The sequence below is a fragment of the Tursiops truncatus genome, chromosome 3, assembly GCF_011762595.2.
Source record: "Tursiops truncatus isolate mTurTru1 chromosome 3, mTurTru1.mat.Y, whole genome shotgun sequence".
Lineage (NCBI taxonomy): Eukaryota > Metazoa > Chordata > Mammalia > Artiodactyla > Delphinidae > Tursiops > Tursiops truncatus.
In genome coordinates this window covers 112,518,833-112,534,282 of record NC_047036.1, presented here as the reverse complement: position 1 = coordinate 112,534,282, position 15,450 = coordinate 112,518,833, and the positions used below count along the sequence as shown (strand labels likewise).

At 53.0% G+C, this 15,450-nt stretch overlaps 1 protein-coding gene across 2 annotated transcripts; it reads left to right on the top strand.

The window, feature by feature from the left end:
- Window positions 1-277: 277 nt before the first annotated feature.
- CXCL14 (C-X-C motif chemokine ligand 14) lies at window positions 278-8,453 on the top strand. Of its 2 annotated transcripts, none has more exons than XM_019924468.3 (4): window positions 278-543; window positions 718-823; window positions 4,589-4,702; window positions 7,489-8,453. In XM_019924468.3, the coding sequence occupies exons 1-4, from the start codon at window positions 480-482 to the stop codon at window positions 7,883-7,885; spliced, it is 681 nt and encodes a 226-aa protein (XP_019780027.1). In that variant the 5' UTR covers window positions 278-479; the 3' UTR covers window positions 7,886-8,453. The 2 variants fall into 2 exon arrangements, with proteins under 2 accessions (XP_019780027.1, XP_004329886.1); XM_004329838.3 differs by having other exon boundaries at window positions 281-543; window positions 7,261-7,590.
- Window positions 8,454-15,450: the final 6,997 nt, after the last annotated feature.

Genomic DNA, 15,450 nt, shown 5'->3' with positions numbered 1-15,450 from the left:
CGAGCACTGGCTCTGGCTCTGTGTGCGTGCTGGAGCCTGGGTGTGCAAGTGTATGAAGGAGAATGTGTGTGAGAGCGAGAGGGTCGCGGATGTGAGTCTGAATGTGCAAGTGCGCGCGTGGCTCTGAGTGTGCGCTGCTGCGATCGCGGTCCGGGGCGGGCGGCGGGCGGGGAAGGTCTCCGCCCCAACCCCCCAACCGCGTTGAGAAATCTCAGTGAGTCACCGAGTGGTTCTGCATATTAATGAGCTCGGAGCGGATTTAAAAGAGGCCTGGGCGGGCGGAGGGAGACTGTGGAGACAGCCCGGAGCCGAGCGCAGAGCGCTGCGGGGTGCCACAGCCGCGAGGCTCCCACCGACGGGCGCAGCAGGAGCGAGTGGAGCCGGGAGGCGCGCTCCGGGTAGAAAGAGCCAAGCCCGGCGCCCGGACGCGCGAGCGCCCTCCCCGAGCCCCTGCTCCCGCGCCGCGCCCCTCAGCCAGCATGAGGGTCCTGACGGCAGCGCTGCTCCTGCTGCTCCTGGCGCTGTGCGCCGCGCGCGTGGACGGTGAGTGCCTGGGAGGTCCCTTGGCGCCAGCCCGGCCCGTCCTGGGGAACCCCCAACGCCAACTGCTAAGCTCCCCGGGATCCCTGGGGTTCTGGGTGGGCACCGAGGGTGGGCAATGAGTTGCGAAGGAGACCCCTCGCGCAACTGAGCAGCCCCCCGCGCGCTCTCTCGCAGGGTCGAAATGCAAGTGCTCCCGGAAGGGACCCAAGATCCGCTACAGCGACGTGAAGAAGCTGGAAATGAAGCCAAAGTACCCGCACTGCGAGGAGAAAATGGTTATGTGAGTTCTCGCTCTTCGCCCCGAGCGTGTGCGCTCAGCTCTTAACCGGGTGCTGCGGCGCAGCTTGGGGCTGGGTCGGGCTAACAAGCCTTTCTCTCAGCCTTTGTCAAGCCCTTGGCGGAGCCTTTGTAATTGCCTAGCGAGTCCTTAGGACGCTGGCACGGCAGTCTGGAAGAGAGTTTGAAAAAAGGGTCACGGTACTCTGCTCCGGAAACAGCCTCTCCGAGGAGTTCACCCTTGCTAGGATTCAAATGGGTAGCCTAGGGGTTGCACTGCCCCCCCTTTCTAGGGTGATCAAGGGTTAAATGGCTTCCGTGTGCCAACTTAGAACACCCAGATTGCAATCACTCAGAATACACCCAGAACTATTAAACTGGAACCCAAACTGTGAGGCGTGCTGCCTTACTGTTACTGGAGAAAGAATTAAAGCAAACATTGTCTGACGTCCTCAGAACCTCCTTTCAGGGCCTTTTTCTGATCAGGGGACCGTGGCCGTCTGGTTTTTGGCTTCTAGCGATTGCATTTTGAGAACGATCCTCACTCTTCCAACACCAGCTGGACTCCTGTGGGTTCCTGAGCAGTCTTGTGGAAAGGGCTCTGTTGGAGTTAACGTGCCATGAGGGTGAAGCCCTGCTTGGTGGGGATGCGGGGAATATTTTAAAAAGTGGGGCAGAGCAAGAGAACACTGCGTTTCCTTTGCTCCCCTGCCTTCCCAATTAACCACTTGAGGCCAGCACCACTGTTTCCCCATCAATACGCTCTTGGCCAGGAAGGGAGCCCTTGGCAAAGCAGCTACCAAATATCTGCCACGGACCATTGGCCCCTCTTCCCCTCCCCCAGAAACAGGACACACTTTATTCTCAGTCTGGGCAAGTGCCTTCCATTCACTGGCCCTGCTGGCCCAAAGGCCTCCACACAGTGTCTGCAAAGGCAGCTCCCACCGCCGCCCCCCCCTCCACTGCCACCTGGGGTCTGTGCAGTCAGGCTGAAGTTAGGGAAATTCAGAAAATCACTGGGCCTGAGCTAAACCCCCCTGCCTTCCTTCCTGGGCACCTAAATTAGCCTCCTGTCCCTGCCCCTTTGCCCTGCCCCTTACCTTGCAGACCCAGGTACAGAAAAACTGCTAGAAACTCCTTTTGGGTGGGAGCTAGAGGTCACACAGCTGAGGGAGGAGCTACAAGCCCCTCAGGGTTCTCAGCTCTCTTGGGGTGAAAATGACAGGGATGTTAACTTTGCACTCCTCTCAGTGCTGAAAAATGCTCCACACACCAAGCTGAGCTGTTGAGTCCTTGCAGGAAAGGAGGAGCAGGGTATGAGGTGCAGTGACATCTCAAAAGGACAGAACCCTCAGTAAACAGGCTTGCCCTTTTTCATGGCTATACTTTTCAGAATAGAGAGAAAACTGACAGCCAGGCAAGTGCATGAGAAGGCTTTATGTAGCCTTGTGAAAACTTGCAGGGGTCTCATGAGATCCACACACAGTCACCCTCTTCTAAACCTCCACCCCATACCCAGGACCCTCCCTCCCTCCCTGAAGGGCTGGAGGTCTTCTCCCCTCTCAAGCTCCTAAGACTCTCCAGATCACATGAGGGACCAGTGCTTTTTTCCCAAAGCTGGTTTTTAGCCCCAAAGCTGAACTAAAGGAAGTTTTCCAGTTCACCCTGAGTCACCTAGAAATCTCTGATGAGGCTTGGGACGCAGCTTGCTTTGCAAGTGGGAGTCCTTGCACTCAGAAGGATCCAGTAGAGCCAAGATTCTAGAAGGGGCAATTTGTTTCATATACCCCGAGTTATTGCTGAAACCCTCGGTATCCCAGAACCACTGAGGACAGGCACACAGGACCCAGAATTTCTGCACAATTGCTGGGGGCAGAAATCCTCACGTCTTCACCCCACAACCAAGTTTCAAAGTCCCCGTGTTATGACTGAGCATTTGAGCACCGTGGTGGGAGGGCTGAGCGTCCTCCCCTGCTGTCCCAACCTTCAGGATTTGGGATCCTCAGCCTGTACGCTGACCTTACGGAGGAGGGGATTTTTATCTGGCTTGGCTACAGCCTTTTATTCCAAGTGCAAAGGCAGCACTGTAGGCAGAGAGCAAAGCATGGGCTAAATTCCTGCAGAGCGACTAGGTACTATGGGGGAGGGGACCGGGACTCTACTCTGAAGCCCGGCCCCATGCTTAAGACCTAGCAGAAGGGACCCAGGGAGCCACAGGTCTCATAGAGAGGGCCAGCGAAGGCAGAGCCCAGTCACCTGGCATTACCACAAGACCTGTCCCTGCCCTGGGAGGCTCAGGCCATGGTGAAGGCCCTGAAAACTCAGAGCACAGGGGAGCGAAGAGAACAGGTGACCCAGAAATATTCTGCCCCCATTCAGGTCGCAAGATTCGATTTCCTCTCCCCATCAACTGGGAGACTCAGAGTTCATGGCGACCCTGCTCCTTTCCAGACCTTGGCCCAGGCATCCTGACACTTCACTGTTAGGAGCCTACGGGGTGCTGGCTGACCTCTGTCCCTCCCTTCCCACTCTTCCCATTCCAACCTCCAACCACCCCTTTTTGCCCCCTCAGCCCACAGCCCAGCAGCCAGTCCACCACCATACCTCGCTCCTGCGTGTCACCTCCCAAGGAGTGACATCTTCACCTCTCACCTTCCAGTTTTCCATGTTCGCTAGGTTGACCCTCATTTTTGAACACCATCATTCCTCCCCCACCCAGAAGCTTCCTCTGAACTCCTGCCACCCTGGCCCAGCCCTGGCTGAGAGGGGCATAGCAGTGCTGGGCAGCAGCCTCTCCCTTCCTCCTCCCTCCCAGGCTGGACCTCACACACTAAGGCTTCTTCTTGGCCATCCCATCTTCCACGACAATTGCTAATAACAGTAACTATTCATTGTGCTAGGCACTTTGCATAGATTATATCTTTAATCATCCCAGTAACCCTAAGAGGTAGGTCCTATTATTATACCCATTTTATGGATGTGCAAACTAGGTTCAGAGAGGCTACCCAAGGTCCCACAGACAGACCTGGGATTCAAACCCAGGCCCTACGCTCTGTATAAAGCCACCTGCTTCTCTACCACATGGCTAGACCTCCAACGGTGTTGGAACACTGGCTGATAGAGACTTGAAGGGCAGTCTTATTTTCCTGCCCAAGGGTGAGATAACTGGGACTCATGCTCAGGAATCAAAATGGGCTTCAAGGCCAACAGGACTTAGCTTCAGGGTCAACAAATGCCCAGCCCCAGAACAATCTGCAGAGGGTCAGGGGAACTAGGGTTTGAAAGATCAGACAGAGACCACGGCACATCCAAGCCCTGCCATGGAGCTCCTCACATCCAAGGATGAGGTCTTGGCATGCATACTTCGCTGGCATTAGCTCTCTCCACCTCTCAATCCCAGGTTCAGAGGAGCTGGAAGCGTCCCCTGACCTTCGTTCCCCAAGGGAGCCATCAGTGCTGTGGGCAACACCCTGCATGGGGGTAGGCTCGGGGGTGGGGGACTGTCCCAGACTTTGAGGGCTCCAGGGGGAAAAGTGAGAGCCCATCACTCTGCACAGGGTTAGACCCAAACGTAGAGTCAGATTAAGGGGACAACCAGAACCTTCCAAACAGCCAGGGAGCGAGCATATGGGTAGGCTTCCTTGAAAGGAGGGAGGAGGCCACAGTCTCTCAGTGCTCTGATTGGGACAGACCAGGGCCACCCACAGGCCACACTGAGGGGCTGTCATTCAGGCTTCTCAACCCTCCATCCCATCCTGCTCCATTTCAGCATCACCACCAAGAGTGTGTCCAGGTACCGGGGTCAGGAGCACTGCCTGCACCCCAAGCTGCAGAGCACCAAGCGGTTCATCAAGTGGTACAACGCCTGGAATGAGAAGCGCAGGTATGCCCCACTGCCCCTCACCTTCCTTCCCACCACCCTACCAGATCCAGAGTCTAGACCCCTTCTAGGTCATCTAGCCCCATCTAAGGCATGAACACCCACTACAGTTGCCACAGTAAGCAGATACCCAGACATGGCTTACATACTCCCAGGGATGAGGAACTCACCACTTAACTTACTGCTACACTTATTGCTCTCTTGGACAATTGTAAGCATCGAAAATTGATCCTTTTGCGAACTAAAGTTTGTCTCATTCTAACTTTTATGAAGTTAGGGTAGTCCTAATTCCTCTCCTTATTTAAGTAACTTAAGTTTTCTGACCCCCAATTTCCCTCTGTCAAATGGCTGGGTGAATGCCCAGCATGGCTCTCTCTCTCCGTGATTTGTGTGGTTTGGTGAAACACAGCTGCTTAAGTGACTGGGTTTATTAACTATAAAACTGTGGGTACAACCATAAGATGATGAGGACAACTCCTTGCCAACGACATAGTCTCCCCTCAGGGTGCCCCATGCCCCCTGCTGCCCAGAAGCCTGATAAACTCCTTCCTGTACAGGTGCAGGGAGGGACTTTGGGTTTGACCCTCTAAAATCAGAACCGCTCTTACCGTCAGGGGTTAGCAGTGGCCAGATGACCAGAGTCCTGAACTAGACCCCTAATCCCAACCTGGTCTGGGCTGTTCTCCCATTATCAGAAAATGGCTTCCCATCTCTGATCTCCTGGGGTCCCATGTCTGGCCTCAGAGGGGGAGGCAAGTTCCTGGCTCCCCTATGCTACATAAAGGTGAGCCTGTCCTAGAGCAGACCCACTCCTCACACACTCAGAGCCTGTTTACACCTGAATCTGCAGAGCATGACCAGGGAAGCGTGCACATACACGTACACACACACACACACAGGTGAGCTCCTCAGGAGCTGATGCCTGCACCTCATCCCGCAGAGGGGGGAACAGAGGCTAAGTTGGGGGGAGTGACTTGTCTGGGAGCACAAGTCAGGAAGCTAGGTCTCCTGGCGTCACCTTCCCCTCCCTCCAGCGGGTACCCACGCCACCCTCCCATCGCCCCTCCTCCCCGCCACCCCCAGCACTTCCCTAAGCTCAGCCCATGACCAGCTCTCCCACAGCTGACACTTGGGCCCAACCCCAGTACCTGAGCCTTTTCTGCTGCCTCCAAAACTGCCTCATCCACAATTGCTTGAAATAGAAAGTGATGAGAGCAAGAGACTATTTTCCATAAATCTACCAGAAATGAAGCCCTCTTTCTGGTCAGGGCAGGCAGCTCACATGACAAACACGGGACACCTCCTGTCCAGTCACCCTCTGGGCCCTGCATCATCAAAAGTGGAATGAGGCTGACTGCAGGGCCGGTTCACAGAGGCGCGGGCAAGTCTTCCTCAGGTTGCTGGGAGATCCAGCCTTTGTCCCGACCCCTCCACCTGGGGCCACAGCTTTGATGAAAAGGAGGCAAGCCTGGGTCCATGCAGCCCCGCTCTTTTTGTTGCTGCAAAATCCATAGATGAGAGCGGTAAGGGCACCTCTGCTACCAGGCCTCCCATCACTTCCTTACAAAATGAGTTCATCCCTCCTTCTTGGAATGCTGAGGTGTCCTGGGAGAGGATGTGGGCATTCCCTTGTCCTCCTCGCCTCCCCTCCCTCTGTACAGGTTGAAAATGTCTTTGTGGAGATAAAGGAACCATCTTGAAGTCCTCTTTGCAGAGACAGAGAGAGGGAGAGAATGCTGAACCTAGAGTAGAGACAACAGAAGGCAGCGGCCGGCCCAGGCTGTGGGGCGAGACTAGAGGGCTTCCAGGAGCTCAGAGCCAGAGCTTCCAGCTGCCACCAGAAGCAGCAGCAGCAGGCATTTGACTTTGGTGCATAATTACTCAGAAATCAGGAACGAGGCGGAAGGAGCAGGGGACGACCTGGACGTGATGTGTGGTCCCACGGCAGCCATGCGGCAGAAAGGAGGGGATTTAAGTATCTAAACAGAGATGGTTGCGGAGGTGAGGGGGAAGTCAGCTTGTGAGCGCTCACAGGCCTGGTAACTACTAGAGGAAGTGACCTTGAGCCACGGGCCTCTGTGGCAGCCCCAGCCCCACTAACCGCCCTTCAGTCTTCAGGCAGCAGCTTCTGGAACTGGCATTTTTTTCTGGAGAACATGTATTCTTGAGCTAAATACAAAGAAAGACACAAGCCTAAATGGAGGGAAGGGATGCCTCTGCCCCTCCCCCCATCCACGCCACCATTGACATTCAGTGTTCGTTGGGCAGACTTTCAGTCTCTTGTTTCTGAGTTTCCTCATATACCAAGAAGGTTTGCTTCCTAGAGCTTTGAGGATAAAAAGAAACTGCAGAGGTGGAGGCTGTGTAGAAAGGACAGAGCCAGGTTCAGGTGAGCATTTATGCCCATGTGCTGGCCTCCTCTGAAGTGTCCCCTGCTTCTCCTGGGCTCCTGCGGTCCTGGGAGAGGCACTCCCCAGGCCAGGTGCAGAGAAGCTCAGACACCGGCCTGTGCGTTTCCTGCCTCGTCCTGAGCCACTGAAATGGGTGTTTTCTCTTCCCAGGGTCTACGAAGAATAGGGTGAAAAACCCCTGACGGGAAAGCTTCACACCAGTTGGGACACAAGCAAAGGGCTTTGCAGATTAAAAAAACAAACCCTTTCTTTCTCACAGGCATAAGACACAAATTAAATATTGTTACAAAGCACTTTTTACCGGGGGTCAGTTTTTACATTTTATAGCTGTGTGCAAAAAGGCTTCCAGATGTGAGACCCTTCTCTCTTGTGTTCCAGATTTCGTCACAAGCTGCTTTTTACCGAAGAGGGGAGAAACTCATGCCTTTCCTTTATTAAAAAAAAAAAAAAAAAAAATGCTTTTTTGTATCTGTCCAGACATCACTATACATCTGAGCTTTATAAGCACCTAGGAGGAACAGGGAACTTGTTTGAGACATTTCATAGCAGCGTTGCTCCCTTCCTAGCGCGGGAAGCTTCCGCTCAGAGGTCCTGGCGCCTCGGCACAGCTGCCACAAGCTCTCCTGGGCTCATGGTCGGTCACAGCCTCAGGGGGACTCAGCAGCGGTCCCAATGGCCCCAGTTGTCGGGCAAGCAGAAGCAGATCTCTCTGCATCTGTTCTTTGAGGAACTCAAGTTTGGCTGCCACAGAAATGTGCTTCATCCCCGGGGTTAATTTTTACACATTCCAGGAAACATTTCCAAGATCCTGGAATGGCGAGGCAAATAAATGGTCCTTAAGGAAGGTCCTTAAGGAATGGTCCTTGGGTCTTCTCTCCAACCTGAGCGTTTGTGAAAGTTTCACTGCTTCAAAACCACGTGGAGTTACTGATGCTGTAGCGAAAATCTTAGGAGAAAACTTAAAAATATACAAATACACGTACAATATACAGCTACAGATACACATGCTGTTGACGAGGGAAAACCTTCAAAGCATGTTTCTTTTCCTCATGACAATGGAACATGCAGTACTAAAGCAATCTGTGATTCCCCACGTAATTCTTCAGTGTTAAACAGTGCAGTCCTCCTTCGGTGCAGCCCTCTTTAAGATGACCACACGCCTTTCCCTTTGTAAATATACTCTTAGGAAGGCCCCCTCTACACATGTCCCTTCAGTATGTGCCGTGTTGCATATCGTGTCGTATGCTATGTAAATGTCAGAAACCGTTAGCATTGCATGCAGGTTTGATATTCTTTCTAAGACAAAAAGAAAAGTAATAAAACATATTTGAAATGTACCAAAATTTTAGAGTACTGACTTTTTTTTCTACTTAATTAAGCCAGGATGACAACCAAATGTTTACCACATCCTGAATAAACAGGGACAGATGCACTGGGGAGGAAAACTTGTGTTTCCCGATACCTGTCAACACCGTCACCTCTATAGAATGTCCTGAAGACAGAAAGCCAGGCTTCGAGGCGGACGCTTCTTCCCTGCCTGGCTCCCACACCTGGGGCAGGTTCATCAGAACAGCCAGGTCGGCGCCTATAGGACCACAGGGTCATGCTGCCATCCTCATTTAGGGAAGGCAGTAGATGCGGGACCCGTCAAGACCCCTGGGGTCCAGGGCCCCAGGATTCTAGTGGGGCTCAGGCAAGGGCAGGAAGTGCCCACCTACAGGGCTCCGCAGCCAGGCTGTGTGGGAGCCACAGCCAAGGCGACACTGAAGGTCCACTTCTCCTGCAGGATGGAGATGATGAGCGCACACACCTCACGGCGCTTCTGGGGACTGAAGGAGGCAATCCATGTAAAGCGCTCAGGACACCAGGGCATGGCGAGCGCTAGGTAGATGTGAGCTCCTTCAACATCCACAAGACCAAGCCACTTTGCACTCTGCACAAACTGCCCACAGCCCCACACCTCAGGTACCCCAGTCAGCCGCGCCCTGAAACAGGCCCCTCCGTGCCCGCCTGGATCCCACACGCTCCACAGGACTGCCCAAGGGGACATGCCTCCACCCTATCTGCACCTCTTGTCTGCTTCGCCAGGAACCAGCAGCCAGGCACCCATGTCCCTTCACCTCAGAGTATGGCTTCCTGGCTCTGCCAGCGCTTACAGGGACACACAGCAAGTACCCTGCCCTAGCACCTCCTCAGCAAGATGCTACTGCATCCTTTCCATCATCTCCTGGCGCTTCCAAGTCCCACCAAGTGTATATGCCTGAGGAAACTGAGGACCAGAGAAGTTAGGAAAGCTGCCCAGGGTCACTCTTCACACAGCTCCAATGGCTGAGCCTGGCAGCCTCTTTGCTGAGAGGAGCAGGACAGGGTGGGCCGAGGCCACGCTGAGCCAGGGAGACTGTGAATGCCCGGTGTGGTCCCACTTTCCCTTCATCATGGAGGAAGAAGGGAGACTGGACAGGAAAGCCTGGACACCAGCAGACAGAAAGGAGAGCCCCAGTGTGAGGGCACATTCCAGGGCAGGGAAGAGCAGAGGCCGGGCCCCTCTCCGCCGGGAACCCTGACCCCTGCTTGGCCCCAGATCAGCAGACCTTGCTGGGGCCTCACCAGGGCGAGCCACCGTAAGGAACTCGGCTGAAGGATCCCCCCCTCCCCCCAGCCCCCTCAGCCTCCCCACACCTGGCCCTGACAACGCAAAGGCCTCCCCATCTGCCGACGCCACGGCAGGGGGCGCAGGATTCTCTATGCTGCTCGCTGAGTTGCAGGCTTCACCCTCCACTCACTCTGGGCGCGCTACGCGCCCTCGCTCAGGGCTCTCCTCTATCCCAGCTGTGGCTCTAGCAGCAGCACCTCCTCCTCCCGCCCTGCTGGCCTGTGAGTCCCCTCCCTCTCTGACCTCCCAAGACACAGATTGGATTCTTAGTAACAATGTCCCCCTACGGTGTGCCAGGCACTGACCCGGGCACTTGCCGTGCTGCTCACTCTGCACCCTCCCGGCAGTGCTGTGTTGTAAATGCCCAGACAAAGGACCCAATTTGCACGAGAGACGCAGATGGTAAGTAGAAGGAGAGCTGGACTTCGAGCCCCGGTGTGTCAGAAAGCAGGAGTGGAGGTCTCGTGTGTCAACGTCTCGTCCCCTACAGAGGCTGTGTGCCCCGGGAGAACAAAGGCTGGCTATGCTTCCTGGACGACCTGGACCCTGTCCTCCAATAGACAAGCACTAGCCGGACCACTAAGAGTGGGTTCTCAGCCCCAACACTTCACCAGGAGAGGGCCCTGCAGTGCCAGGAACTATGCTTGGCTCCAGGGAAGATGCCCCTTTTCCCGCTTACAGAACTGCTTCCCGTTGTGTTTCTCCTCTGGGCTTCCCAGCAGCCCTATGGGTGTCCACCCACCACATTCCAGAAAGGAGAGTAACTCTAGTGTAGCAAACAAGGCCAGGCCGCTTTTCCAAGTAGCTCTTCCAGGCCTCCCTGGGAAGGGGTGAACACGCTCCTTTGTGCACGGGCGGACCAGGCCCCAAGTGGGCCCCATCTTCAGAGCCACCACTTCCTCACAGACAGGCATGCTTTGGGATCCAAAAGCCAGGAGGTCCCTGACCCCCGACTCTTCCCACAGGCAGGTCCTGAGCAGGGACGCAGTGTTGCCCCAGACTCAACACAGGGACGGACACATCCTCAGAGAGTTCCAGCCCAGCTCTGCTGCTCATCTTCACCCGGCCAAATCTCCACCATGAAGCTTTTCCTGGTCACCTTGGACCTGCAGCCAGGACCACCTACATAACTGGGGTCAGGACCAGCTACATAATCGCAAGGTGTGGTGCAAATTAAAGAGGCAAGGCCCTCTGTTCAAATTTTAAGAACTTCAAGATGGCAACAGCAGAGCATGAAGCCCCAGCACAGGGCTCTGTGCAACTCTCACATCACAAGCCCACGGCACCAGCCCTATAGCTCAGGTATCAACTCTAACACCCATCTGGATGGCCCATTTGAGCCCTGAGTTATTACATGACTTGTACTATAATTTAACACCTTTATTTTAACTTGAACAGCTAACAAGATATGTTCTAAGAAGCCAGGGACTATGCCTTACACTTCTTTGCAAAAACCTCCTGGAACCTTTGATAGCGCTTAGGACGTACTCAAACACCATGAATTAATCTTCGTCGTAAGGAGCTCCCAGAGAACGTACTTTCTGCACTCATTCACTGAGCCACCACTACATGCAAAGCCTGTGCTGGCCACCACAGGGAATGAAGGCTGGTGAGGCGCCGTCCCTCATCTTCAAGGGCAGAGTTCATCATTTGTGACCCAGCCACTGTTCCATCATGAAGCATTTGTGGCACACTGCTGGATGCTGGGGACGACCCCTCCAGAAACTCCCAGTCCAAAGGGAGATGAAGACACTGCCTGAAATTGCCTGTCGGTCTAACACTAAGCCAGAGGGCCACACAGCAGGCTCTGGGGACACCCCAAAGAGGCACCTCACCCAGTCTCGGAGGGGGTGACCCCTGACCAAGACCTATCAGTCTGGAGAGAGCTCATGGCAAATTGTAAGTTGTTCTTAGGCAATGACAGGAAGTCCTGATTCCATCCTGTCCCTGACGTGGCCCGTGGCTCCCTGTGTCCATATGCGATGAGACAGGCCAGCAGAAACAGAGCGCCAGGGCCGGAAGTGGAGAATGTGAGGGAATTCAGAGGGGCCTCAGAAATACCAGCCATGCCCCAGCTGAATATCCAGGGAAACCAGGCACAGCTCCAACCTCCGCTCCCAGCTCACCCATCTCCCTTCCTCTCCTTCTTCGCCTCCCGCCCAGCCTGCCAGGGAACCATGGCTGGGGCCTTCACAGCCTCACTGGCAAGGAAGCCCACCACAGCTTTTCTGCTCACCCTCCCCCCGAGGAAGACACCATACTGCTTTTAGAGCCCTCCCTTGTCCTCCCCTTTTGAAAAGTCGAATAGATAATCTTGGAGGTCGTTAAGGAAGCAATAAAACCTAAAGCAATTTTCTTTTCTCTGGAGGTAACATCTCCCAGCTTCCTCCACGCCAAGCCATGCTGAGCCACACCACCAGAGGGCAGCAAAGAGCCAACGGACCTCAGCCAAGGGCCCTCCGAGTTCCCCAAAGCTGTGTGAGAACAGTGACAACAGGGACTGGTATAGTCCTTACTGTGAGCCAGACCCTGTGCTGAGACCCTTAAATGCCTCATCTCATGGAATCCTGGTAACAACCACAGCAGGGGCCGGGGGTGGGAAGTGGTGGGGTGGCTGGGGGGGGGCGGTGACCTGTCCTTTAGCTCCACTTTACAGATGAGGAAACCGAGGCTTAGCAACGTGAATACATATTGCCCATATTCACAAAGCTAGCAGGTAGTAGACACAGAATTTGAACCCTCACATCTGGAGGGTTCTGAGCAGGGCTTCTGCCCCCAAAGGATGCACTGTCTTAGAGGTCCTGCCGACCCCGGCCCACAGGAGACTGCTGTGCCCTCACCCAGGCCTCACCTACTGTTTATTGAGTAGATATTGATCATCTAGTGAACTTGGGCCCCATGGCCCACCAGCGTGGCCAGGTTTGTTTTGGGTATGCCTCATTTTGTCTTTCAGAAACTGAAGACTACAGCCACACATGCTCCCCTAGGCCTTCTCCCACTCATCCGACAAAGCAAAGCCGTCCCCACAACTGTGGAATCACTGCTCTGCCCCACATCTGATACACACGAATTCGGCTTAAGTAGAAGCAGCCAGAGATTCTTCCAGCCACCGCCAAATACGCTGAACAAGCAAAATGACTATAATATCAAATTCAGTTCAACGTTTTGGTTAGAAACAAGTTGAAACCATCAAGAGGTTGGTTTAAAAAAATGAATTCAAAGCTGGATTTAAAATAATTAGCCTGTTTCACAATGAAGAGAGTTGATATTCTGGGAACAGTAGTAGGATATCTAATTAGATGCAGATGAGACGCTCATCTAATATTCAAGGTTATTTCCCCAGGAACAAAACGGAAGGTGAAGCAACAGGCTCTTTCTTCCAACCCATTGTTTCTTTGAAAGCAGCCCTCACACAGGTATCATCTCTACATTATAAAGGCTTTTGTCCCCCTGAAATAATGGCCTGCAAAGACAGACTGGAGTTAAGTATTTGCATCACTAAAGCCAAAAAGTATTATAAACCAAGAACATTATGACAGAAAGAACATCTTTCAATTCCTTTACAGCTGCTAAGATACCAGCCCTGCTGATTCCCCATACTTTGAGGGGCAACAAAGTTTAATAAAAATAATAACCACCACCACAACCAATATTTATTGAGTGCTTTCTCAACAAACTCTGTGGTGAGTCCCATTTTACAGATGAAGAACCTCAGGCTTACTGAAGCTGAGTGACTTGTCCAAGGTCACAGAGTGGCCAAGTGGTCTCGGGCAGGGTTAAGTCTTGGTTTGGACACTCCTAGGTAGGGTGACCATATCCTGGTTTCCTGGGATAATCCAGGTCTAGGACAGTTGTCCCAGGGTAACTATGAAGAGGGTTCCCTTCCATGCTCTTAAGAGTTCTAGTGTGGTTAATAAATTATATGATCACCCCACTTACAGGCCTAGCAGGAGAGTGCTAGGGTGCAGGACTGTGTGGTGTCTAAGAAACGATTAGTCAACTTCTCCCCTTGGACAATCTGAGTGTGGGCCTTGAAGTAATGGTGGCCCTTGAAGTCCACAGAGCACTGTATAGAATCTTCCTGGGCCATCTCCTGGTTTCCCTGTTCCACCCTGGCCTCCCTCCCCTGCTAGACAAAGCTTGGAGCTTACGCCCATGGACTGTTTACTGGGGGCCACATGGCACTTTGGAGTCCCATCTGTTGAATAAAGGCCCAAATAAAAATCCTTGTCCCCCTCTCTGTGTGTCTATCCACATGGTATTCCCCAGACAATTAAAGTATCAGATTCTGGTTTCAGGAGAACAAAAGTCAACCAAGCAGCTGTACTTCCCAGAGGACTGAGGAATACCTTTCCTTGGCAATTTGGTTGGCATGTGCTGTAAGTCGGGGGTGGGGGGGATTAGCTACATCAGAGGAGTGGTAATGGAATATGGACCTTTGACATCTTATTCTCCTGGGAGCCTGGGGAGGGCTGAAGCACATCAGGAAGATTGGGGAAAGCCATGGAGACCCAAAGGTGCAACTCCCTCCCCCTATGTCAGTCCCAAACACATGACCCCTTCGAATGCCGGCTTTGGGCAAGTCTGGAATGCTTTCCCACCATAAGGCTGCTGACTTGCTCCCTTCCCTGAACCTGGGAGGAGCTAGGGTGGGAGAGAGGGCAGAGTCCCAAGACGCAGGACATGCTAAAGCCTCAGCCTCACTGAGCCACCTGGAGCCTGGGCAGCTCTGGGGGGGCACCTGAGCTCTTGAGGCTCACTGACTGTTGTCTCCTCCATGTTCAGCCCTTGGGCTGGCTTCCTGCTCTGAGGTTTCAGGATATGTCCAGCTGCCACTCTATGTGAGCTGACTCACCTCAGCTACTAAGGGATTTTCTGCACTTCCCCCAAGTGTATTCAAAGAGGTCTTCCTGGGACAGATACACAGAAGAGGCCCAGGCCCCAGCCCAGTGTCCATCCCCGATATCTACAGAGCTGAGAATGCAGGCTGTGAGCCATACAGGCTCTTTCAAACCCTGGCTCCTCTCCTTAAAAGCTGAGTGACCATACTTCATTTCTCCCAACCCCTTAATTTATCTTAGTCCCAACTTTATAGGGCTACTGTGAGCATTAAATGAGATAAATGTCTCAACACAGAAAGTAAGCAGTTGATACATGGTATCAATAGCTGCTTACTATTATCATCCCGCCTTTAAAATATCCAAGGGAAAACGGTAGTTTTGTACCCTGTGTGGACCTACTTGGAGTAACATCACATCTATGAGGCATAAAAGGGCCAAACTTGGGGCACATATCTATCCAGGGAAGTTGGAACCTTCTGTGAGCCTGGGCAAATTCCCATGCCTCAGTTTCGTCACTTGTAAAATAGCTGTAATAACAGTGCGTAATCTCAAAGAATTTTAAAAAAATACTAGATAAGATAATTCAAGTAGAATATGTAAAACTTCGTGTGGCACATACAAAGCACATAATAAATGATAGCCAATAATAATAACAACAATTTCATGTTACAAGAACATATTTGACAATCCAAAGACTCTCAAATCCCGGAGGGAAAACACCTTAGAATCTATTCTAACCTTGTATCCAAACTTCTTTGAAGTTGTGAATTTTTTAAGTGCTTTTGGACACTGGGTCCCCTTAAAAAGCTGATGAATGCTCTGTCTACTTTTCCCTGAAAGAAATGC